We start from the raw sequence: 23,655 nt of genomic DNA, 5'->3' as shown, positions 1-23,655 counted from the left end.
GCTAATGAAAGATGCACTGCTGTCTGCATTACAGAAGAATTTTGGTTCCCACAACGAACAATGAACCTAACTGTCACATCACATTCGTCATTGTAACATTCGTAAATCAGTTATGTAACAACGCAACAGCTCCCTACCTAAAGGGAGCTGCTAGGATCCAAAACGTCTTCGTTGCGGTTGTCTGGCTTTTCCCCTATTCCCCAATTAGTGTAATGAGAGTATACACTAGAATTTTGTTAAGAATATTTCTAATTGATGAGATAGTAGATAAGATAAGGTCGGTTTGGCGTTAATTGCGGGTCTGGTTCCCACAACGGCTTATGTCCGAAGAAAAATTCTCACGGTAAATGTCTCTTATTAAGGACGTTTGTGCGGTCAAATGTCATCTATTGTGGCCTCATTGCCAGCTTTGAAGCTTTGCCAGTACGGAAAAATCTTGTTATGTTCAAAACTTCCTCTGACGTGAAATAATTCTTTAAACAGATGGCCTGAGTTGTCGGAAGTCATCTTACAGTTTTATACATTCTAAAGACAATACTAACAACAGCACGTGTCCTCTAGTGTATAGATTAAATCAAGTCGTAGAAAAATAAACTACTAGTTTTCAAAGTGACCATCTGGGGAATTCTGCTACTTATATCATCAACAATGATTAACCGTGAAAATTTTGACCACGATGGTCTCTTATGAGTCATTATCTGTTCGAAAAACCGCATGCATCGAAAGACAATATTTTGCTTCGGAAAAATAGGAAAAGTACATTGTAATGATCTTGTTAGCCAAATTTAGAGGCGACATATGACAGCGTTGAGGATATTAGATGTCTCGTCAGTGGGACTCCGAGCCGTGTCTTTTCCAATTGCGTTTTAGTTTTCTGTCTTACCAGTCGATCACTTCAAGTTGATTAATCCGAGGGGTGTGTCATTAAAAAGGTTGTCATCTTGTGTGGTCCACCCCGCAAAGGTAAACATGATCTCAATCGAACAGGCCACATATACCAGGTGGCATCGAACTAAGGAAGATCAGAACGCTGTGCACCAGGATAGGCGTCGATTTCATTCTTCAGCGCGTGCCTCTAAGAGTGAAAGCTGTCACGGTCATTAACTCGATACAATTTGTTTCATAGGCCTAAGATATACGTTCATATCTCCAACGCATCATGAGAGCGGAGCAGATTCTTCCTCAAATGAGCCTGTTGGTTCTTCTTTTGATGTTCGACAACGAAGGACATTCAAGATTGGCAGAAGGCAAAACTCTCCAGAAGGTGAGTAGCTTTACATGCTTTTGGAATCAAGATAGGCTGCAATTGGTGTTATTACCAGTGAAATGTCCTAAAAGCAAACAAATCTTAAGAAATCCGCCGAAATGGTTGAACGATGCCATCGCAACGTGGCAACGGACTACCGCGCAACAACTCTGCACGCAAACACCGATCAGCAGGGGCAGTAAATTTCTTTTGTAAGTCAGCCAATTTAAAAACCTTTGAAGTGGCTTTAACTTGATTGAAATAGTTTATCTATAGCGAAGGACCGACTCTAGAATTACCTGGCATTTTAAAGGATAATCATGCTGAATCTCTCTTATTTGTCACGTGTATCATGAAGAGGCTACGCGGCTTAAAATGACGGAAACATTCCATCAGCTGAAGCTTTTCAAGTGTAAGGAATGCCTTCTCAATCTGGCACTCTACTTGCACCTTTATTTTTCAAAAACAATGAAAAAATTTCATACACCCCTTTTTCTCTTTCATATTTCCCTAAAAACAAAAAAACTTACCATGTTTTAATCAGCTTTTGAGGTGAATTGTACAGCTTATCCGTCGAGAACTTTCTTGCAAGATGAAGACTTTTTTGATCTGCAAAATGAAATCAACTTCTAGTTTATTCTGTAATCAAACTAATGGACCGTGATCTTTGGAGATGAAACAAATTGTGAATTTAAGGGAGAGATTTAGGGCCTTTTATTTTTCGGTCTGAGACGGTAAAGAAAAGAGATGAAATCTGCTGGTACGATCATGGAAAGCTTTCCATTTGTGCGCCTAAGATTGTGCTTGAAACAAAGTGGACAGTGTGACGTAGAACAAGAAACAATGCAATTGTAATGTTTATCAAGAGGCTTTGCGAAATCCACATGTACAGTGGCAAAATGCTCCCATTGTGTCAAAATCGCCAAGTTACATAAATAACAGATTTTTAAAGCAATGATCGCAATTCGGTTCGGATCTCACCACATCAGAACAGATGGCTCTAAAACTGGCATTTTACTTCGAGGTAGGGAGTTTTCTAGCAGCACATGGGGGACAAAACGAGCATTTTAGGGCTTTAATGGAAACCACATGTGTGGGGAGCATTTTGAGATTACGAATTGCTTTATCAGAACCGCAAATCTTCCAGGCGTGATGTCTTGTTTGAATTAAGACAAGCGATGCTATTTTCTCTTTACCCTATAAATAAGCATCGACTGATGGTTTCAGCTGAGGCCTTCAAATGTTAAAATAACTCTTTCGAGAGAGTAAGGATTGAGGAATTGTTTATAATGTGAAGAGGCCGTTCGTCATTCGCTCCTCCTAACAAAGATAACAAGATGTCTTGCCACGCCACATCAGGAGAACTCACGTATCGGATGGCCTTTAAACCACGCACGTACCTCGGTCATCGAGCGCTCCATTTCGTGCGCCCTTCCCACGTATCACATGATTCACTATTAGTTCCTAATGAATGATGGTTTTGCCTTCGAATCGGACTAATCTGTTGGTATTTCGCAACAATAACTCTGTGCCTTTTTATCTTCTTCAACGTCTTTTGTAAAATATCACAGTTCTCCCCTTTTAAACTGGTAAAATGAATTGAATCATCAAGGTTATCTATGGACACACAGGTTGCCATTCACTGTCTCTTAAATTGCGTGGTCCGTGCATGACCCTTTTTACCTGGCTCATCAATTACAATCCACATTTTTTGTAGTGAAGATAAACTTATGTCTAAAATAGTGACGAAGAGGTTTAATGAAAAGCCAGAACACCTTGGAAGGTCACAAGAGGCCTTAACGGATTTAGCTATACATAATTTGTGTATGTTGAAGGTGCAGCCAAGAATTTTAAAGCTTGTCTTTTGTAATCCATGTCAGAATTCAGTCGGGCCCTCACTAGCCTTGTTCCCTTTTAATCCACATACATTGCTTAAGTGTTTCTCTACTTTTGCAAACTGATATTTGAGGATTACTCAAAATTAGCGTTAAATTTCGAGCAATCACAAATAACTAAAAGGAAAAAAAAAATGGTAAGAACACGAAAAACAGAGTCCTCGGGAAGTTAGGCAATCAGCCAGAACTTGTGACAGTGAGAAACAGAGAAAATTATTTGAAACGCATAAAACTTTTTCCATTCTCATTTTTGATGAGGATTTTCCATTTATTTCTTAATTGAGGCAACGTTAAGGCCGCAGTATTCTGCGCCTACAAGGACAATGCATTTCCTCCGTACAACAATAAACACCATGCTAGGCAGGGAATTTGTGAATATGTTGTCTCGGTGGCTAAATTTAGATTTCTCTTCTCGACCTAAAACAGTGAGAATAAAAACAAAAAAAGATAAAATGAATTAAGGTGCACAAGTTTGTAACGTTCGCTTTATCCACAATGTTTCAAAATATTTCATTGCATGTAAAAATGTTTTTCTTCCGTTTTTATCCTTTTTGGAAGAAAAAACGCCATAGGGCAGAAATCAATATCAAATTCTTTGCTGGGAAGTGCATACTTACCCATATTTTCCCAGCACGACTCAAAGCCTGTTCGCGGTCATCCAAAACTCTAGTTAAATTTGTGAGAACATCCCTGAATAGTGGTGACAGTTAAATTTAGAAGGATGTTTACGCTTCACAACATTAAACTAGTCCTTTAAGCGGCCAAGGTCACTTTTGTACCTGAGTCAAATGACAAACACGAAATCAAATAATTTCCGTGAATCATTGAGTATTTAGTCTCTGCGATGAGATAGTTCGGAAACAAAACGGGTTTCTTGTCGCCAAGCTGAGCTCAAAGTAAGTGCAAAAGGTTATAATTTTGTGCTGGATGGCTGACAGCGACATCGAAAGGATTCCTGCTGAGAAAATGAATGAATAAAGATAAGCGTTAGAAATTTTTAAATCGTAATCAGCGGGTTCCAATTCAAAAGACAAAGATGGGGATATTTGTGGTCATAACTCATTCAGACCTAGCATGGAGACGATGACACCTTTTCATTCAAAAGTTTAGAGTTCCTAATTCCAAGTTTGTTCATTTATCAATGCTTAGTGCGCCCATGGTGTTAATTCATCAATTTGTTCTCAATTTGGAAACTTTGATTCAATTTGCTATTGTTGTGAGTGACCTTTCTTCACTCTCCTACGGCCATCTCGAAGGATCTGTTACTTGAAAATACTTCTACATTAAAAACTTATTTTAAAACTACAACTTTCAGAAGTGAAATGGTAGTGTTGCAGAAGGCTGGTGAGTTCTGTCAGCCTTTCGCGAAGATTTAAACCAAATACTTTTCTTTGATTAATAGTATTTGGCGAGACACTTCCCCCCAAGCAAGATTGATCGCCAGAGAAGTTGGTCATTTAATCAACATCTGAAAAAGTGTCCCACATTTATCATTAGCTTATTGCTAAGACCTGGTTGCTCCCCACATAGAATATTGGCGACCATTTAAACCAAATTATGTCATGTTTTCTCGCTCATTATCGCTATTACGGAAATTAGATCAGAAACGCGATACATTCGTCAATGGCTGTATCTGTGGATTACTGCTTTCGGTCGGATAACATTTTTGGGGCGGACGTATTTATCCGCGTTGTCTCTCACGTTACCATTTAAGAATTTTGAGCGTGCAGTTGCAAGTTTTTCTCCCCAGAACCATGAAAGAGGAATTTTGTTGTAGAGCCATGATTGCCCTGGTCAACTTCATCTCCCAGACTTTGCGTTGCAATGCGTGCGTGAGGTTTAACACTTGCACCATGAAACATGTGCATGTAATTTGCCTGTAAGACAGGAAGTCATCCTTGTACAAACACTTTCGAGTATTTCCTGTTTTTTGCTTTCGTGTCTCGAATCACCTGAAGATACGACAAACTGCAAAGTGACAGTTCATTTGTATTTTTTGCAGACAATAGGGGATCCCTTCCGCTGAAGGAAAGGAAGTTCTTAAGTTAATAATTTATCACGTAATTCTTGCCTATGTACTGTGATGTTATATTTTAAATCAGCCGTACCATTCAGAAGGATAGGATCAATTCATTATTATTTCCGTGTAAAACTCCACTTCTTTTCATTAGCTTCTGATAAGGCATCAGAAGTTTTACTCTGACATTAAGTCGCTTACGAAAACACAAAACATAATGGCTGGGACACAACCCCTATCGCCAAAGTCTATTACGGAAACCACGCCGCCAACATTTTTAGATAATTGGGTTTGTTATTATCAGCGAAGTTCAAACAAACACAAGTCGTTGATTATCACAGACTTCCCCACATCCGTTTAATTTCATTTGGCTATCCTAGTGTAAGGGCAAATATAATAACCATGCGAAGTAACACGCATTTTAAAACAATTTAGGATATTAGAGCCATTGAACTAACACTTTCGTTTAGTTCAACTGTCAACGCTTTTTAAGGGTCAATTCTAGAAGAAAGACACCTCCCAATAACAGCAGACATATGAAGTCGTCTTTGCCCTCAGAATACTTCACTAATCTTCTCTTTGTAGATGTTCTTCAGAAAAACAGTCGGTTGCATCTTCTTACACTGCTATTTCCTAAGATAATAGGATTTCTAGTCGTATATGCTCCAGAAAGCTATCTTCCTCATATCGGATAACTCACCAAGGAGGCACCATTATAAAGTCCATTATTTTACAATATCCCATTGCTTTTCTACCAAACAAAAGGCGAAGACAAACTCTGCAAAGAAAAACAAACAAACTAACAAAACTCCCAGACACGTGCACTTTGAGAAGTTTCTTGAAAGACAAGCACGTTACGTAACGTGATTCGTTTGGTATCTTGAAAAGCGTAGTTAGTGTGAAACCTGTGTGAACGGAAACCACAGTGACAGAATAGTTTTAGATGCTTGTAGTACTTATAATTTGGCTGGGAATTCAGGCTTTACACTGAATAAACAATGTAGACCAGTACGTATTGGTTTCATGAGGTCAGACCTTAACTGAGATTTCCAAATTTAAATAAAGAAAATTTGGTGAAATGGGCAATAATGCCTACGTAGATGAATGAGGTTCTCGACCACGGCTTGGATTTTGACGCACAACAATTGAGTTTCTCACTGGCCGCGGTAGGACAACAAACATGGAGCTTGAAATGACACTAAGTCATTTAAAAATATGCTGTAAAAAACGATTTTCATATATGTTTTGAAAGCCTTAGATTTCACGATAGCAATCACGTAGGGTTCAAGGATAAAGTGAAAACGATAAGGCTATCCTTTTTGAAGCTTTCTCACGATAAAGCAGAGCCTTTAACTTTTAATAATGTGGCTCCATCAACTGACTTGATAATGTAAATTGGCCACCGTAAAGAGTTCTTAAAAACTCTCGTTTCGAGCGTTAGCCCTTCGTTGGAGCGAATACTCCCAGGCCCCCGACGCAGCACCACAGTTTATTTAGAAACTTACTCCTTTCATAACTCTTGGTTAACATGGGTTTTTCTCGATAACTGAAGTACATATCAAAGATCTCCTCTTCAAATGACTAACATTGAGAAGATTTTTATTTGCGATGTTTCCGAGTTGAGTCATTTTAGTGCCAGAGAGAACTTGATCGGTCTTTAACTGTCGAATAACACCTTTCATTAACCGCAAGCAAACGAAGTTTGCTGAAAAATGGGGAAAAAAATACGTATTGCAAATGACAAACTGTAGCGAAAAATAATTCAAAATTTTCAAGAAGGACAGCTGTTACCTTTTCGATCGAATTCTGTTTTTATCATTTTAAACGTTGTTGTATAATCACCGATATAAATGTATCATTTTCCATGATTTAGTGTGTAGACAGTAGCTACTTAATGAGATGTCAGTCAAAGACGATTATAAAAATGTAGACTTTACTGAAAGGTGTTCAAAGCGTAAACCGGCGTCGAAGATAAATCCTTCCTCACTGATCAGTGCATGTTTTGCTTTATTTTTCAGTTTGCTCATGACAAAAAAGGTAAGTTCAATAGTTCACATCAAACGGCATACGTGTAAAATCTCATATATCATGTTGTTATTTTTCTTTATGAAAATTATTTTGCAGTAATGTCCATTAGCCGGCTTTTAATTGAGGTCACTACACTTACACGGAAAACGAAACAGGATAAAAGTAGTCAAAGACAGTCTTTGTCGGATTTTTTTAAGTTAGTGTGTCTGTGTGCGAACAGTAAACTTCGAAAACAACTGGATCATCAACCACGAGAACTTGAAAAGCGTCCGGATAGAACTACGCAAGCATGATGCCCAAGGCAGTCCTAAAAAAAAATAATAATAAAAATAAAAAAACAAAAACAAAAATAAACAATAATTCCTGAAAATTGAATTTCTGCTTACGGACCCCATCGCTCTTGGCTTTACTTCACATTGCGATAATGCGGATTCATTAGATTTCTTAAGAAGATTAAGAGATGACTAATTTGGTTTCCTGATTCGAACAAGATCAATTGCATGTGCTACGCAAAGTAAGTTAAGCTTAATGATCAGCTGTGATTTTAAAGATTTCACCTAAAGTTTTCGCAAAAAAAAAAGCCCTTACAACGCCAAACATCATGCATTCAATCAGCGAATCTTGCATCCAACGAAACTTCTTCTTGAGGTGCTGATTTTGAAGTAAAGAGTTTCTTATTTCTTCACAATTGTGAACATTAATACTCATGTGACCTTTCCCAATTCCTGGCCTAACCTGGGATCATTTTAGATGCTACAAAGCCATATCATTATAGGTATTTTTAATTTATTTCAACTATGTTAGCAAAAGTCCTCTCTCTACTCGCAATTCATGTGCCCCGGCACAATCGGCCCCGTCTCATTTGTAGTGACCTCTTCCCATTCCGCATAAAAATCCCACGATTTGACCCCAGATCAATTGTGGTCTACCTTATATCAGCATATGTCTGTCAATTTATCTCAACCCTTAAGAGCTGATGAGTAATTTGGGCTGATATTGTTAAGCAAACAACACGGATTCATCCAAGGTCCAAGAATTGTGGACATTTTTTCACTCCGGTCAAATTCTTCCATGTCCGGTTAAATGTTTGTTTTACGACGGTCTCAGAAAAGTTCAAATGAACATCGCAGTTTGTCAACTCACTGCAAAAAATGACTAGCTAGTTCTGTCCAATAGAAATTTATTCGATTTATAAATCTTTCAGTGGAATTTTGTCCAGTTCCTTTTGTTCTTGGCGGTGGCGGGGAATGAGAGAAATGGAAGGTACAAAAATATAAGAACTAACGATTCAAATAAGAAAGAATCGTTTTTCAATCAAAGAAAAAACAAATTGCTTTCATTTTATTGCCTCGCAAAAAGGTACGTTTAAAGTGAAGAAGACTCGTAACATCACGCACTTTCTCGGTACGATAGAAAAATCAGAAGGGACAAGAAATCCGATAACAGGCGATAAAATTGGAAAACTCCATTTGAAGTCCTTTTTAAGTGCCTTAACTGTGTAATAACCTCTTTTTAAAGGAAAAATGTGACTCTTTGCCCTCTATCGGCAGAGAAGTTGATTATCAATTGATTCATTTCTAGGATCTCCCCCGACATTTATCAAGTCCCTCAAGAGCAAAACGATCCGAGAAGGCAAAGGTCTGTCCCTTACTTGTAGTGTAACAGGGAAACCCAAGCCTCGTATAAAATGGAAGAAAGATGGCCGGACCATTCTAACCGATGATAGAATTACGATTCGAAACATGCATAAACTGAGGATCAAAAATGCGGGTCCTCAGGATAGTGGTATCTATCATTGTTTCGCCAAGAACCGTCATGGACAGTCTAACAGTGAAAAAGCAAAGGTGACAGTCCTAAGGTGTGTTGATAATGTAAAAAAAGCCCAGCAATTTCAATTTTGCATTTGATTCTTTGTCTTTTGGCATGCCCCTTGACATGCATAAAAGCTATCAATTTGGCACACGACTCGGTGTGCAGTTTAACATGCAATTTGGTATGGCCTTTGACACGCATTAAGTCCTGAAAAATTTGATCTAATCACTCACTTGGGTTGGTTTTTTATTCATCAATAACGATCCAAAGTAAAAAACAAGCATTGGTATTAATCGGTAAGGAAGAAATGGTATGAACGGTCGAGAGGTCCCTGGAGGGTTAGGCATTCTTCCACGCAGGGGGAGGGGGTGAGCGTTGAAGGATTTTCATCCTTAAAAATAATGTTAAATCAAATTCAAAATTGAGTAAGATCTGTTCCGACAGAAGTCTGTTTGAATAACAGCACCCTTACATATTACTTGGTCAAGAACTCAATCTCGGACCATGCGTACATCATTAGCACTTCTGTTAAGAACGTCCCTTAAAATGCAAAGTATGCTGCGATTAAAAAGAGGGAAAAACATCCAGTCTGTGTGCTTTGATCTGCGAGAACTGACCAAACATCTTTTTTTTTTTTTTTGTAAGTGATGGGACATGCAAGCCGTACAACGGATCCATTTGCTCAAGATACATCTCCAAGGATACCAAAGTGTTTGTTCAACAACTCAGACCACAGCGTGAATCGGAAAAGAAAATTATTCATGCAGCTTCAGTCCTAACAGGCTACATGAGTACTCAATGCAAAGATTCGCTTCTGAGAGCCCTCTGTTACAACCTCTTTGCACCGTGCCAAGGCGGAAAGCATAGGAGATCTCCGAGACGCCTTTGCAAGGACGATTGTGAAGTTATTCAAGGCAGCGCCTGTTCAAAAGAAATAAAGTTGCTTAACGAAAGGCTTGGCGGAAATGCCGATGAAATTATTCCAAACTGTTCCTCGTTGCCGTTTCAGAGCACAGTTGAAGCAAAGAATTGTTTACCGATACGTAAGTGTTCAATAATGCTAAGTGAGTAATTCACAACTCTTTTCAATCTTATAAGTCGATAATTTTTAGTTACAGGGCCGTTTTGATAATAGTTCTTTTTAATAGAATTGATAGGTTATCCTGTATAAATATTCGCCTCATTATTATTATTATTATTATTATTATTATTATCATTATCATAATGTGCTATTGTGTTGAAGAAAGAGTGGGGGTGTACTTAACAAGAAGCATGCTGTTGAGGTTAACGGTTCTTTGAGGTTTGTTATGTAACATTTTAACTTCTGTGTTTTATTTTTATTGTCAAGGAAACAAAATGCAAACGTGTGAGACGTCCAAAGGTGAGACAAAAGAAAAATCGAATCATTATAACTACTTTTTTGTAAGAAAAAATATATACACGATATGTTGATTGCTGAAGTGATGGGTGAAGAAGAGAGAGTTACAAACATTTTAGCATCAACAAAGAGGCATATTTCTGTGAGCGAAATCAAAGTGACGATGTCCATTTTTCGTACGGTTTCCGAATCGTTTTCGAAATTTTCACGAGGAATCCTAAACGTGAACAAAGGTTACTAATAATGATGTAAAATTTGAAAGGAAAAAAAAAACTTTAAAATATTTCTTTATCATGCAGATCCATTTCAAGCAAACATCAAGCCATTAAAAAGGACCTTTTCGATATGCAGTAAAAGATTTAGCCGGATCGATAAAATTTACAACAAAGAGGTACTCAGTCTCGTGAAAAACGTGAAGGCAGAGCTGCACAATGGTAACATGGCGCTAGAATCACAGTCTATGGAGTTATCGACTTATTGTCTTTCTGCCTCTCTCCCTTTGAGCAAACTGGTTCGTGGTTGGACAGCTTACTTTAGGACGCCACTCCTCCCCAACCTCCCACGACCATACAACTTGACGGTTCTTGGATTGGAAATTTCGATGGTCAATTCAAGTGTTGGCTCCATATGGGTTCCTCTCGGCTACGCAGCAATATACACAGTACACAGGAAGATCACCTTGCGAAACGTGACCTTCTTTTATCGACACCAGTCAGGACAAGGATCCTTCATTGCTAAAGGGAAGTACAAAATTTGTGATACTGTTTTTGATATGACTGTCGAATCACTTCCAGATGGTAATGTCAAGCTCAGCGGTAATTCAGAAACACCCATTGATGTAAGCACCATCGAAAATGCCTTCGTGTCCGCAAGTCCGTCTTCGATGTTGGTCAAAGCGATCGAAAAAGTCAACTTATTTGTGCTTCGTTTGATGAGACCTTCCATGGAAGCATACATCAATAAAGATTTGATTGTGAAATTCTCTGGAAAGTCATACTTATACATGGACACTAGCACCAAGGCAGTTCCTATCACTCTGGAAATTTTTGGCGGGAAGTGGGGAAGAGAAGACGTACTTTTGGCTGGAATTACCAGCAGTCGGATCACAATGAACCAAGCATTGCATTTGTTCACAAGCTTATCACTTCCATATTTGGACATGCATGCTTCCAACGAATCAAGAGTAAGTGTTACACGAAATCTTAAAGGTTATCGAGTTTTTAAACTTTTAAAAAATTCACGTGCTGACATTTTTCTGGAATTTTTCAGGTTGGAATAGTACTCTCTGCGCAGGCTCTGGACCTTAGTAAAAGTCCATATGAAATATTTAAGGAAGCACCGCTGGCACATGCATTTGCAGACACTGTACCTGACGGTTTAAGCCTGGTAACCAGTGGAGCAATTCCCGTTCAAACACACAAGGACAACCAAGTGTGTCAGCTTTTCCAGGTTGAGCAATTATTTGTAAATAAAATTTTCAAAAAAGGATCCATTCGTTATTAAAGGGAAGGGTAGAACAAAATAGGGCGTAATAAAAGATAAATTGTATATCATACCGCATTTCTTTGGGCTGAAAAGGATGGAATTTTTACTGTGTGAACGTTGCACCACAAGAAGTATCAACAGCAGCTAATCCAAGCTAAAGAAAGATACAGCAAGGGACCAATGAAAAGTTAAAACAAGTAAATCACTCGAAAAGCGGGAAAGTCCAATTTATTAAGTCGTGATCGGCTTTCGTTTTGCATCTGATTGGTTGAGAGAGTAGGGCGAATTTTCTGGACTATTACAGGGCAAATCAAAGCTAAAGCAATGTAATCACAAACGACACACAATTGCAAAATTTATCTTTTCATTTCACTAATTTAGACTATTTTTGGCCGTGGAAGTGAGCTTACACTGAAGGCATCGACAAACTGGGCTTCCATCAGCCTCGACTGGCATTTCATCAATCTTGCTGCAGGAGCATTGTCACCGTTTGACCGAGTGGAGATGAAAATGAAGGTACTCATTCCCAAGAGTGCAAGAATTCTACTGTCGTTTATCATGATTAAAAATTCTGCCTCACATTACACGTAGAAAAAGAGGATCTGCAGCGGTGTTCCCTTCATTAATAGTCTCTAGTTTTTCGGCAAGGTTTTGTTTTGACGTCGCCCAAAATTACGTCTTTTATCAGCTCCTGTGATGAAAAGCCGTTTTAAACAAATGTACAGAAAGAGAAGTGTTTTTTCTTCAAACAGAAAGAACCTCAAGAACAGAAATATTTTCATAATTTTTTTGTCTTCCTTTTCATTTTAAACCAATAGATCAATGACACCAGGTTACTAAAGATAAAGCCTTCGGGACAGATAAACATCCCTCTTAGTGGAATTCTTTACAAGAAAGGTCAGCGTTTAGACAGCTGGGATTTAAGTGGTCAGCTAACATACAGAGGACTAAATGCAAACCTTGAAGCAAACTTTAAAACCCGATCTGCTTGGAGAAAAGCCTTTGGAATGGAGTACTTGACCATGAAGAACCTACAGTTAGGGTAAGAACGGAAACAACAGCGAGATAACGGACTTGCTCATGTCATGAGATTTCAAAGTAAAGGTGTTGTAGAAAAAAATGGACTTGATGATCAAGTAAAACAAAAAGGAAAGTGATTCGTTTACATCGAAGCCAGTAACCCATCGGGGAAGAAAGACAAAAAAAATTGAAAATGAGGAGTAAGGATGATTAAGAATGGGAATGATTAAATTGGATTGGAAAGAGCAAAATTTGGAGGAGGCCTGATGAACACGCAGCGGAGGACAGTCCGTAGGGTAACTAAAACAGAATTGTTCCTGCCGTCTTAATTAAAGAACGCCTCATCACCATGCTTAGTTAATATCAGATAGACAATATATGCGAGAGAGAGTGAGATTATTGAACGAGGAAAGGGTGGGTTCAATAGAGAGATAAATCACTGACACTATATCTTTTCATTTCAGATTATCGTTACCGATTGGCCAGTCACAAAAAAGCAGCGCTACTGGCCAAGCTGAACTTCAGCTGGGTTCTATGTGCAACGCAGCGCGCAATCGTAAGAACGAATCTATCAAGGTATGTAGAACACAGATGAATGGAAAAAAGATAAATTAAACGAGGTGTAACTTTCAAATGTTTCGATCGTCCATGATACATCGTTTTGCATAAATTTTATTTCAGAAAAGTTGCGTCACTGGTCATTTGTCCTTGGGATTGTCTAATAAATCTGCTGATCGTTTCTTTTACGGCTCGCTGTCTCCTGTCAGTCTTCAAAAACTGCTTGAAGTGTGTAATATCAATCACAAGCTGCCTGTCGCCCTGGCAACGATAGGATTTCCTGAAGGTCTAAAGGTACGAAAAAAGACTCCTTTACTTTCTCCAGTCCTCTATGCATGTTGGCCGCTTTGGGCCCAGGCCATTTGGAGTGTTGCAGTAGTACTTTTCCTGGACTGGAAGCTGGTTCATTGGAGGTTACCTCCAATGTTTTACAAACTTTTCCTGTCCACTTGCAGGTAACCATTGAAACCCCTGAATGGGAGAAGCACTTGGAGATTAGTCTCTCAAAAACCCAGCGCGCTGACCCGGCGAGAGATTGCGCACGGATGTTTCGATTCGAAGACCAGCGCACAGATTGTGCAGTACCTCTCGTGCATCTAAAATTGTTCTGCAACCTCTAATTTGGGATTTTTTTTCTCTTTTCCAGATCTCTGCCGCAAAAGGAGCGCACAACCTTAGCGTTCTTGGGGGACCAACCATAAAACCAGGTTTCATTCTGTCAGGCAAGATGAGTTTATTCGGAATTGAGACCACAGGAGCAGTTTCGCTTTTACCTGAAGAGGTATTCAAGTCCGCATAACACTTAAGCTTTTCAGACATCTACGAGTTTGCGTGAAAACTTGCTAGCCTGTTCTTGCAGGCGCGTCTGCAATGTAGGGGCTTATAGTGGCTGAGTACCACGGTTTGTTCCGTTCGTTTAAGGGCTATTTTTGTGAAAACTTATTTGACTGAACAAGGGGCCTACTGGATTATTTTGTTTTGAAGCGCCATTTGATCAAAAAATAGCTTTATTTCTAAAATCATTTCTTTGTTTTCCATTCCTCCAGTTTGTAATTGATGCCAAAATTAAATCAGATGAAGATCTCGCCACTATGGACGACATCACACTATCATCTTCCTCGACTGCGGGTTCCAATCTTAATTCTAAGCTTCATCTGACAGCTCGAATGGATTCAGTTCCATCCGTAAAGGTAAATAAAAACAGTGATGCATCTGTACGAGACTACGAGTGTAACATCTCGGCGCAACAGCAAGCGTTTCCAAAACGTACTTAAAATAAAAGCCGGGAGACAACCTGAGGCTTCAATGACATGTCGACTATGCATAATACCTGCTTCTCTTACCAGCTGAAAAGGAAATAAGGAAATTGCCTAAAGAGATCAATTTAAAAAAAATTGTGATGTCAATCCGCGGAAACACTCCCTGAGAAGCACCGCTGAACAAAAAACATAGCCTCGCTAAGCAGGTTTAAGCATTCCTCGTTTCCAGACGACCCTCAATTCTTAGAGCGCAATGCACGGGTTTTGCGGGAATGTTGCGTCCAGTAAATTGCTTAGCGACGCTTATTTTTTCCCCCTCCTTAGGCACACCTTGACGGCTTTCCTCGGCTGTTTGGTATATTTAAGGACGTACAGATGCTTGCTACCCGTGATTCTTTGCAAATTCATCTGGCCAGTGACGTCAACAAGTCCTACAAAATCGATGTCCACTTGATAACTAACTACAGCGCGAATCGTAACGACACCCAATTTAATGCCATGGTTGTCTTCGACAATGGTTTGTCCAAGGTAAGAGGATGTTTAAAGAGGAATAATAATTAGGTGTTACAACAACTTTAACATTTTGCAGCGTTATCTGAAAAATGTCCTCTACCGCTTTCTGTCATTTTTCTCTCAAGATTGTGAATTTTCTAGCTCTATGCCACTACTCGGATCAATGTCATTATCTGAGAAACTGCGCACCTACCAATCTCCTAACCCAACAACAGTCAACTGATGGTTTCATGTTAGGTCAGGAGACGGGTGGGTGCGCAGCTGGTCAGACACTGACATTCATCCAAATAATCTTCCAAATTCCGATGGTAACTTCTCACTGAGACATGCGCAGATCTACCAGCCAACTTCCCTCCTTTTGCCTGTATCGCATGAAGACTCTAGAATTCCCTTTAAAAGTATCGATATAGCTGATCGATAGTATCGATAGCTGCAAGGATCTCTTAATTTCATCTCTCCACCGCAGTGCAAATATATGAATTGTCATATATCTAAAATCATCATTCAATTGGATGTTTATTTGGACCCAATTCATTGACCAGCTCCCAGTTGGCTTGTTAGCTCAATTGGTAGAGCGCTGCACCGGTATCGCAGAGGTCATGGGTTCAAATCCCGTACGGGCCTGAATTTTTGTCAGGTCCTATTTACAACTACTCGTTTCAGTAGTGTTCTTAGCTGCGAGGATCTCTTAATTTCATCTCTCTACCGCAGTGCAAATATATGAATTTTCATATATCTAAAATCATCAAGTATCGATATCTTTAAAAAATTATGATTGATGTGGTTTATTTTCTCCTCAGTTGACACGTCTAGCCTCAGATTACGTGGTATCAATGCTTGAATCAGAGATGTCGCGACTAAAATCAGCCAAAAGTGAAGTACAACGCCTTAGAAGAGAATGTAACAAAACAATCAAACGAGAATGCTTCTGGTGTTTGAACCATGGAGTCTGTGCAAGTTCCTTCTCAGATCCACAAAATACCACGCAGAAGAAACGAGGCACGCCACGAATCGGTTCACCGCTTGACATTTGTCACCAGGTTGTAATGAAACGTTGCCTAGTCAACTCTGGGTACCACAATGTTTGCAGATTCGTTAGTGCAAACTTGAGCAAGACATGCGCAATTCACCGCAGTGCGGCAAGGTCTCAAAAAGACCTGGAGAAGGGACTGCGCTGGGTCAAGGAAGCCGACCAACTTATGTACAGCGAACTGTTACAGCTCCACTCTATTTCGTTCAAAACGAATGTCACATCAACCAATCTGGAGAAGATTTACTTGGAAACTGCCTTAGAACTAACAATATTTGGACAAAAACAAAGACTCGAAGGTCGACGCATGGACTTCAACGAATTCATGAAATTTTCGTCGGAGATTGCCAAGTACGCAGTGGACTGGTACCAAAAGACGCAGCCGCAGTCGAAGCCAAAATTACGTCATCCAGATAACAGGCCAAGGTCTCCGACGTGGTAAGCGAAGATACCACACAAATCTTTTCCTCTTCTGTTATACTTTTAAAGCGAACAGCATTAAAGAAGGAAATTTAAGTTTGTAACAAGGGAAGATATAGCCAAGGGAACTAATGTTCCACAACGGAAGAGATTTTACACTTTTATTGTCAAATATTACGAAGATTTGTTACAGTTGTAAATCCAATTGTTAAGTTCAATTGTTTAAACAATGAGCGGAGGTAATGTCACTTTGAATTATGGAGAGCGGTAGGTTCGCTAGATCTCTTTTGAAAAGCCTCGTTTGAGAATTTCGTTATTCCTGATTAGTCGTGTGATAGCGTCACGCAATCATGTCACGCAAGGAATGAGTTCCCAAATGCACAGCTGTAGAAGCAGCGATTTGGACACTGCTGTTGCAGGGACCGCGCAGAGGTCAAAACAAAAAATAATTTAACAAAAATAAGGGGACCAAAAATAGCCCCCCACTCAAAATCTTGCAGCGCGGTCCCTGTGTTGTAATTATTTCGCTATCTTTTAACACTTTGTTTATCCTCTGCTCTTAAGAGACACGTTTCGCAAAGACCTAAATATTTTTATAAAAAAACATTAACTGTAGTTGAGACTTTTTCTGGCAACAAAATTTGTGCTTGTAATACAATCAAACGCTGAGCTATCAAGCCTGGACAATATCAGGGGAAACACCAACTTGTGCCGAGCGCGGGAAAACATCAGCTCCGTGCAAAGCATGGGAAAACGCCAGCTTGTATAAAGCAGAGGAAGACAAAAATCTTTGTGTAAAGCGCGGGAAGCTTGCATCAGTGCAACGCACAATTTGGTGAAGGCGTAAAGCCATACGAAAAAGCGCATTTGCTTCAAAGCCGTTGTTACGCTTTGCATTTGAGGCGATTTGTATGACTTTAGGAAGCGCCATAGTTTCAATACTCATGTACACTTCTATAACTATCAAAGGAAACAGTTTTGTTTGAACAGTTTGCAGCCAGTGTTTTGATGATTACAAATGAGTCCGCTTTAAAGTAAAATCACATGTACACAGTATTTGATATTTAATTATAACCATGGAATTTCCGGAGGGAAGATTTTATGTACGTAGCAACTACGAAATGTGGAAGAACACGTTTTGTTGAAACAATAAAGTTAAATTGAAAATATAGTAGTAGCAACTTGACTAATGAATACATATCGCGCATCTAACCAAAACATTATAAATGTCAAGTGTTTTGATACTATTGTTCTTTCCGTTTAAGTTATGACACTTAACAGTCTTCTCGTTTGTTTGCTCTTAACGCGACATCTCCCAGATGTTTCCGCCTTCCCGTCACTTCTTTCGCTAAGTGATCAGCTCCATCGGAACTCAAAGTACCAAACGCGAATGACCTAATAAGGACTTACTTCAGTTTCGCGTCTGATTGATTGAGAGGCAGTCAAATAGCGAAATAACGCAAAACAAGGCGATCCCGAATTATTTTCGACGCTTGATTGAAAATTGGTCTTGATTCAGCTTCAATACAGCATGATAGACATGAAAAACAAAAAAAACAAAAAACCGAAATATCTCCAAAATAAAAGGAATTATTATATTTTTCTGAATCTTTTCACTTAACTGTACCAATGTAAAGCCAAATTTTAAACAAATACTACTGCAACCCAATAAATACTGAATGAATATTAACAACACGACATGTAAACTTATGCAATTAATGCGGTTGTCCGGGATGCAGGCATGGGAAGCGGGCGGGTAATCACGACGTCCATTTAAAACGTTCACTACTCTCACATAGAGCTTAAGAAAACTAAAAGTAAAAACAAACAGACTCTCTTGAGGACGGGGAAACGCAATTACCCGAGTCGGGATTTGTTGTATACTTGGTTCAACCAGTATTCATGACACCAAAGTGGTATACGGGGGAAGAGTGTTGTGTATCACGTGGTACAAATAATCCAATCATATGACGTAATATCTAAACGCCCTTTTGGATGCCAATCCGGCCATATGATTGGTTCATTTGCACCCGTGCCGCGAGTTTTGTCTACATCAATCACAGGGCGTAACACAGCAAAATCTATTCATTCTGCGTTATTTCCGACAGAGTCAAATGAAAAAGTAATAACTGTGGCATCAGCCATATAGCACGTTACAGGCTTAAAGGGCCTTAGACGAGCTATAATTGAAGAATGCTTGATAACAAATTGTCACTGCAATAGTCAAGTACAACTATAAGAAAATAAAACAGGTGACTAACCAACATTTCACAGCACCAAAACCAGTGGAAGGAATGGATGCCTGAGATACTTCAGGGACTTTCCAGTAAATACAGTGTGATTAGAAAACGCCTGCACAATCGAAGGAATGCTTTGAGGAATGGAAAATTTCGCACGAAGCTCACAAGCTTCTTTAGCGGCCATGTTAAACTTGGTATATCGAGTTCGCTCAGGGCAGGTTTCCAATCCAAGAGTTTGAAGAATCTTCACGTCACCACTCCATACATTCCAGGAAAATATGAATCCTACCTTCTGTAATACAGGGCTGGATAAGGGCAACAAGAAAGTGAGGTAAAATCAACAAAGTAACAATTGAACGCTATGTTGGTCTATCCAGTCTAAACAAAGGGTTATTTTTTTGTCACAGCATTTCCAAGCGTGTAGAGGGAGGCACGAGGAAGGTGCGAGGGCATAGATCCGATCATGTGGAAGACCGCCTCACCTCTCGCGCAACGCTCTCGCTCTCGCACCTGAGGTGAGCGCAAGGTAACTGCTACGGGGTGAGACACGTGCAGGATGAGGGCACCCCCTCTCTGGTGCGAGACGAGCACATGGTAACCGCTAGGGGGTAAGGCACGTGCAAGATGAGGGCACCCCCTCTCTGGTGCGAGACGAGCGTGAGGTAGCCGCAAGGGGCAAAACAGGTACAAGTGGAGAAGCGTGAAAAAAGAAAAAAGAAAAAAGAAAAAAGAAAAAATGAAGCGTCAATTTTTCTTTCGCGCTCCTTCTCTCGTGCGTGAGGAGGAGCGCGGGAAAAATGACGCTTAATTTTTCGCGCTACTCGTCTTGCACACGTCTTATCCCTCGTTCCCTCTTACAGCCGCCTTAAGCACCCCAAAAACGACGCCTCTCCAGTAGCCTAACCTGCATGTCCACGAGGCCAACGAAACAAAATTAAAGCTGATGTAGACCAACAAAGGTTGAACAATTACAAGCATCATGTCAGCTTACCTTGGACTTACAGACAGACCACAGGTCGCTGATTGTTGCTTAACGCGTGTGAAAACCAGAAGCCTGGCAAGTGCGATCACTTCTCCACTGTCCGGACACGCAGTGATCACCTGGACATCATAGTCCTTCAGGGACTTATAGCTTTGCCGTAGATCTTCATGAGCCTGGATTAATTCACTGATGCATTGCTCTAAGTCAAGCGTTGTTTGCTGAATAGCCATCCCTTGCTTATTACTTTCAAGAGCTTTCTTGAGGACTGAAAACATTTCTGCATTTGGGTTGCTTTGGTTTATTTTAGCCACTTGTTTTAAGGGGGCACTATCACAACGTTTTTCAACTGTAAGTGACAGGGAGCCATCATACATGTCAAACTCATTTGCCAGATCAGGAAGTTCATCATAGCTAGAATCATTGCTAGTTTCTTCATACAATTTGAAAACAGATGAGGTCAGATTATTGTTGTTTACAACTGGTGCAGCTGTAACATTATTGCACTCATAAGATCTGTAGCAATGTGAGCAAGCAAAGTCACAATGTGCTTTATCAGACTTATCTTTGGCGGAGACATGACTGATACTTGATGAATCACCAGAAATGTTAGCACATGTACTTGAACCCTCTGTCGCATCCAAGCTTTGAAATGAATTCACATTACATGTGTTTCCCAAACATTGAGTTGAGTCAAAAGATGAATTGCCAGCATAAGACTTATTACACTTTATTTGGTTACTTCCTTCCCCTTGAGCACAAAGTCCTTTGTAGCACAAGTCATGACAATTTCTCACACTCATGGTACACTGTGTAGGCGAAAAATCTTTGCCTTCATGGACTTTAATCTGCTCACTATGTATTTGATCCAGCTCATTAGCAAAGGCAGATACAATCTTGCTCCTTTCGACATCATTGTGCAAGGTACAATTTGAGTTCATTACATCAGCTTTGGCATCTGAACTTGAATTTGCACCAAGGTTTGTTCCAGAGCTTGCTGTGAAGTCAACTTTTTCATTACAACTCACTTTCGTGTCTTTAGTGGACTGTATACCTACACACACTTCCCTTGAAGCCAAACATGACTTGCAATCTTCTCCACTATCACTGTTTGTGTCTAAATTATCCTGTATACTACCATTAGGTACTGGAGTGCACAACTTTGAAGCACAGTATTTTCCATGGGGAAATAAAATCTTGTGAAGCTCCTGTTTATTCTTTATTGTGCTCTTGGAAGTTAACAGTTTTAATGCCATCAAGAAGTCTCCAGTGTTGAAGAGGACTGTATCTTTAATCTTCAGATTTATGGAAGGGTTAAATAAGGGGAAAGGATGTAAAAGATCATATTTAAAGTGAACCACAAAAGAATGTTTCAAACATAGCTCTGTTCTTTCACCAAGAGACAAGTTCTTGCAAATCGCACATGGGTTCCAGGTAGGTCCAGCACAAACTGTAACATAACACTGATGACTCTGATCTCCTCTTGAAGAGCGTCTGCAGGATTTTAAAGCAAACAAGCAAACGAAAACATATGACTTCACTATTAATGATGTATCAAAAACTAAAACTCATGTCATTAGGGACTTTGAGACTTCATTAATGACTCTGATTGCTTCTTGCAAAGTGTCTGTGTGATTTAAAAACAAACAAACAAAAAAATGTGTGATCACACTATCAACTATGCCTTGACAAGACTGATATATAATAATGTTACTCAAAAACTTTAAGGGAAAGCTAAAAACAGAGTTGTTCACTCACACTTCACCATAAACTACAACATGTGACTCATCTGGGCTCTGAGTGACCATTAAATGTAAATCTTCATGTATTTCCTCCCCATGAAACAATGCCACTGAAAAAACCTTGAAGAATTGCATTAAAGAATAATAATATTTCAGACATGTATCAGTGATAACTAGCGCACAATAAAAAAAAGATTGTAAGCCACATATGCATTGGATTAATTCTTCATATGGCCATACAATCTACATTAAACTACCCATGACTTTTCAACCCAACTGTGAAGAGTTATTTAGTTATTTTTAGTGGGCTTGTTTTCACACTCCAGAAAGAACAAAAAATGGAGAACATTTACCTAGCTCCTAAAGAGATTCATGCCATGAACATTCTTTATATCTATGCATTTTAAAAAACCCTGAATTAAGAGACGGGGGGGGGGGAGAAGGGTCATGGATAGCCCAGGGATCCCCTATCTATGCTCCCTTAACTTCCTGCAGATAGAGGCATTGAAGCTCTTACACATGAACATACTGTTTGTACATACATCATAAAAATCATTGCCCTTACAAAATTCTTTCCCAGATTGCATAATTTGTTGGACTACAACCACATTATGCATTATGTAAATCTATTCACTTTTCAATTTAATAACAGCACAAATTTATTCAAAGAACAGGAAACTTATCTCTCACAAACCTGAACCACTGGTTTCCCTAGATTGAACTCCCACCAATGAAGAGAGTAAATATACCTCGGCATTGGACTGGTGTCATTGTTGTCAATTTGAAGACAATACGAAATCAAGTATCTGCCATTCTTAGTAAAACCAAGAATGACATGTCTGTTAGGAGAAAGGAAAAAATTTTCAAACACCATCTCTTTTGAGAACTTTGAAAAACAATTAAGCAACTATTTAGGATGTTTCTGCTGATAACAAGTAAATAATGATAGTTTCAAACACCATCACTTTTAGGGACTTTGAAAAATAATTGAAACTTGCATGCTCAGATGAGGATGTTTCTTTGCATCATTCCAAATAAGCCTTTTGGCTATTGCTCCTTCTTTACATTAAAATAAAATATATCAACACTTTTAGAGCTGTATCATCTTGTGCTGTGCAATGTATCAATCACACACAATGTACACTATGAGATTATTCAGTGGTAATAGGACCAAGTGGAATCCAATTCTGTTTGTAATCATACGAGTGATTAACAAAATCGGACAACCGCAAAGCAGGAGTCTGATTTGTCAATCACTCATATGATTACAGACAGAATTGGATGACACGAAGTTCTGTTACCAATTAATCATAACCATTACAATTTCTGGAAAAAAAAACATTGAGGACAAACATCTCCAGTAGGGGCAATGTCTAAAGCAAAAAATTTGGAAATTCCCCAGTTTTCTTTTCAGGGTAAGTGGTTGTTGCTATGGTTATTGTGATTAATTCTATGATTGGTGGATTTAGCTGAGTTTGGCTGCTTCAACTGTCCAATTACAGGTGTCCACTTACACTGTCCAATTATAACTGTACAGAGTGATTCGTGATATATAAAGCGGCTGATGCAACAATTACATTTGAGGAAATTGTGGTGGTTATGATTAACACTGAAATTACAGTTGCGAAGATTCTAACGTCACGTTTGTTGGGAATAAAAATTTAACAGACTATCAAAAACATAACGAGATGGGAACAAAAATATAACTTGCATGATAAGATTTTAGATAGAGTATTTTCAAAATCAAACATCTAAACTTATTGAAGGAAAATGTTACCCTTTTCTGATAACACCATTCACATCTAGTATGCTGTCCAACGGAATGCAAAACCGTTCAGGGCATTTCTTGAAGAAACGAGTTCGGTTTCCGCGTAAATGCGGCTGCAAACATCCTCTCGTCTAATAAGGGATACAAAATGATCATTATATAACTGAAAAGTTTTGTATTGGATGAACAAGTTTATACTTACTTCTCGCAGAGTAAGTTTTGCTACAATATTTCCATTCCTCATTTTGTAAAACCCGCGTTTGAT

The 23,655-nt window shown here is 39.2% G+C and overlaps 2 protein-coding genes across 3 annotated transcripts in view; one reads left to right on the top strand and one right to left on the bottom strand.

Annotated features, from left to right (window-relative positions):
- Positions 1-17,832, top strand: part of LOC113678361 (uncharacterized) — a 27,201-nt gene extending 9,369 nt beyond the window's left edge. For both annotated transcript variants that reach the window (XM_089187299.1, XM_089187300.1), the window contains exons 2-16: positions 1,127-1,264; positions 7,177-7,195; positions 8,768-9,044; positions 9,644-10,041; positions 10,347-10,379; positions 10,676-11,559; positions 11,646-11,825; positions 12,243-12,377; positions 12,680-12,903; positions 13,346-13,457; positions 13,563-13,733; positions 14,086-14,220; positions 14,486-14,629; positions 15,023-15,226; positions 16,012-17,832. In XM_089187299.1, coding sequence (XP_089043425.1) covers positions 1,160-1,264; positions 7,177-7,195; positions 8,768-9,044; positions 9,644-10,041; positions 10,347-10,379; positions 10,676-11,559; positions 11,646-11,825; positions 12,243-12,377; positions 12,680-12,903; positions 13,346-13,457; positions 13,563-13,733; positions 14,086-14,220; positions 14,486-14,629; positions 15,023-15,226; positions 16,012-16,683 — 3,693 coding nt within the window. In that variant the 5' untranslated portion in view covers positions 1,127-1,159 and the 3' untranslated portion in view covers positions 16,684-17,832. The remainder of the gene's footprint in view (positions 1-1,126; positions 1,265-7,176; positions 7,196-8,767; positions 9,045-9,643; positions 10,042-10,346; positions 10,380-10,675; positions 11,560-11,645; positions 11,826-12,242; positions 12,378-12,679; positions 12,904-13,345; positions 13,458-13,562; positions 13,734-14,085; positions 14,221-14,485; positions 14,630-15,022; positions 15,227-16,011) is intronic.
- LOC113678330 (uncharacterized) lies at positions 17,260-23,634 on the bottom strand. The gene is made up of 6 exons (XM_089186454.1): positions 23,593-23,634; positions 23,400-23,521; positions 22,317-22,461; positions 21,639-21,742; positions 19,893-21,374; positions 17,260-19,206 (listed from the first exon to the last, which is right to left on the bottom strand). Exons 1-6 carry the CDS (start codon positions 23,632-23,634, stop codon positions 18,930-18,932), a joined length of 2,172 nt encoding a protein of 723 aa, XP_089042580.1. The 3' UTR covers positions 17,260-18,929.
- Between the last annotated feature and the right edge of the window lie 21 nt (positions 23,635-23,655).

The sequence above is a fragment of the Pocillopora damicornis genome, chromosome 11 (genome assembly GCF_964200805.1).
Source record: "Pocillopora damicornis chromosome 11, jaPocDami1.2, whole genome shotgun sequence".
Lineage (NCBI taxonomy): Eukaryota > Metazoa > Cnidaria > Anthozoa > Scleractinia > Pocilloporidae > Pocillopora > Pocillopora damicornis.
Note: the sequence above shows the minus strand (reverse complement) of the source record. Positions and strands in the feature narration are given on the sequence as shown.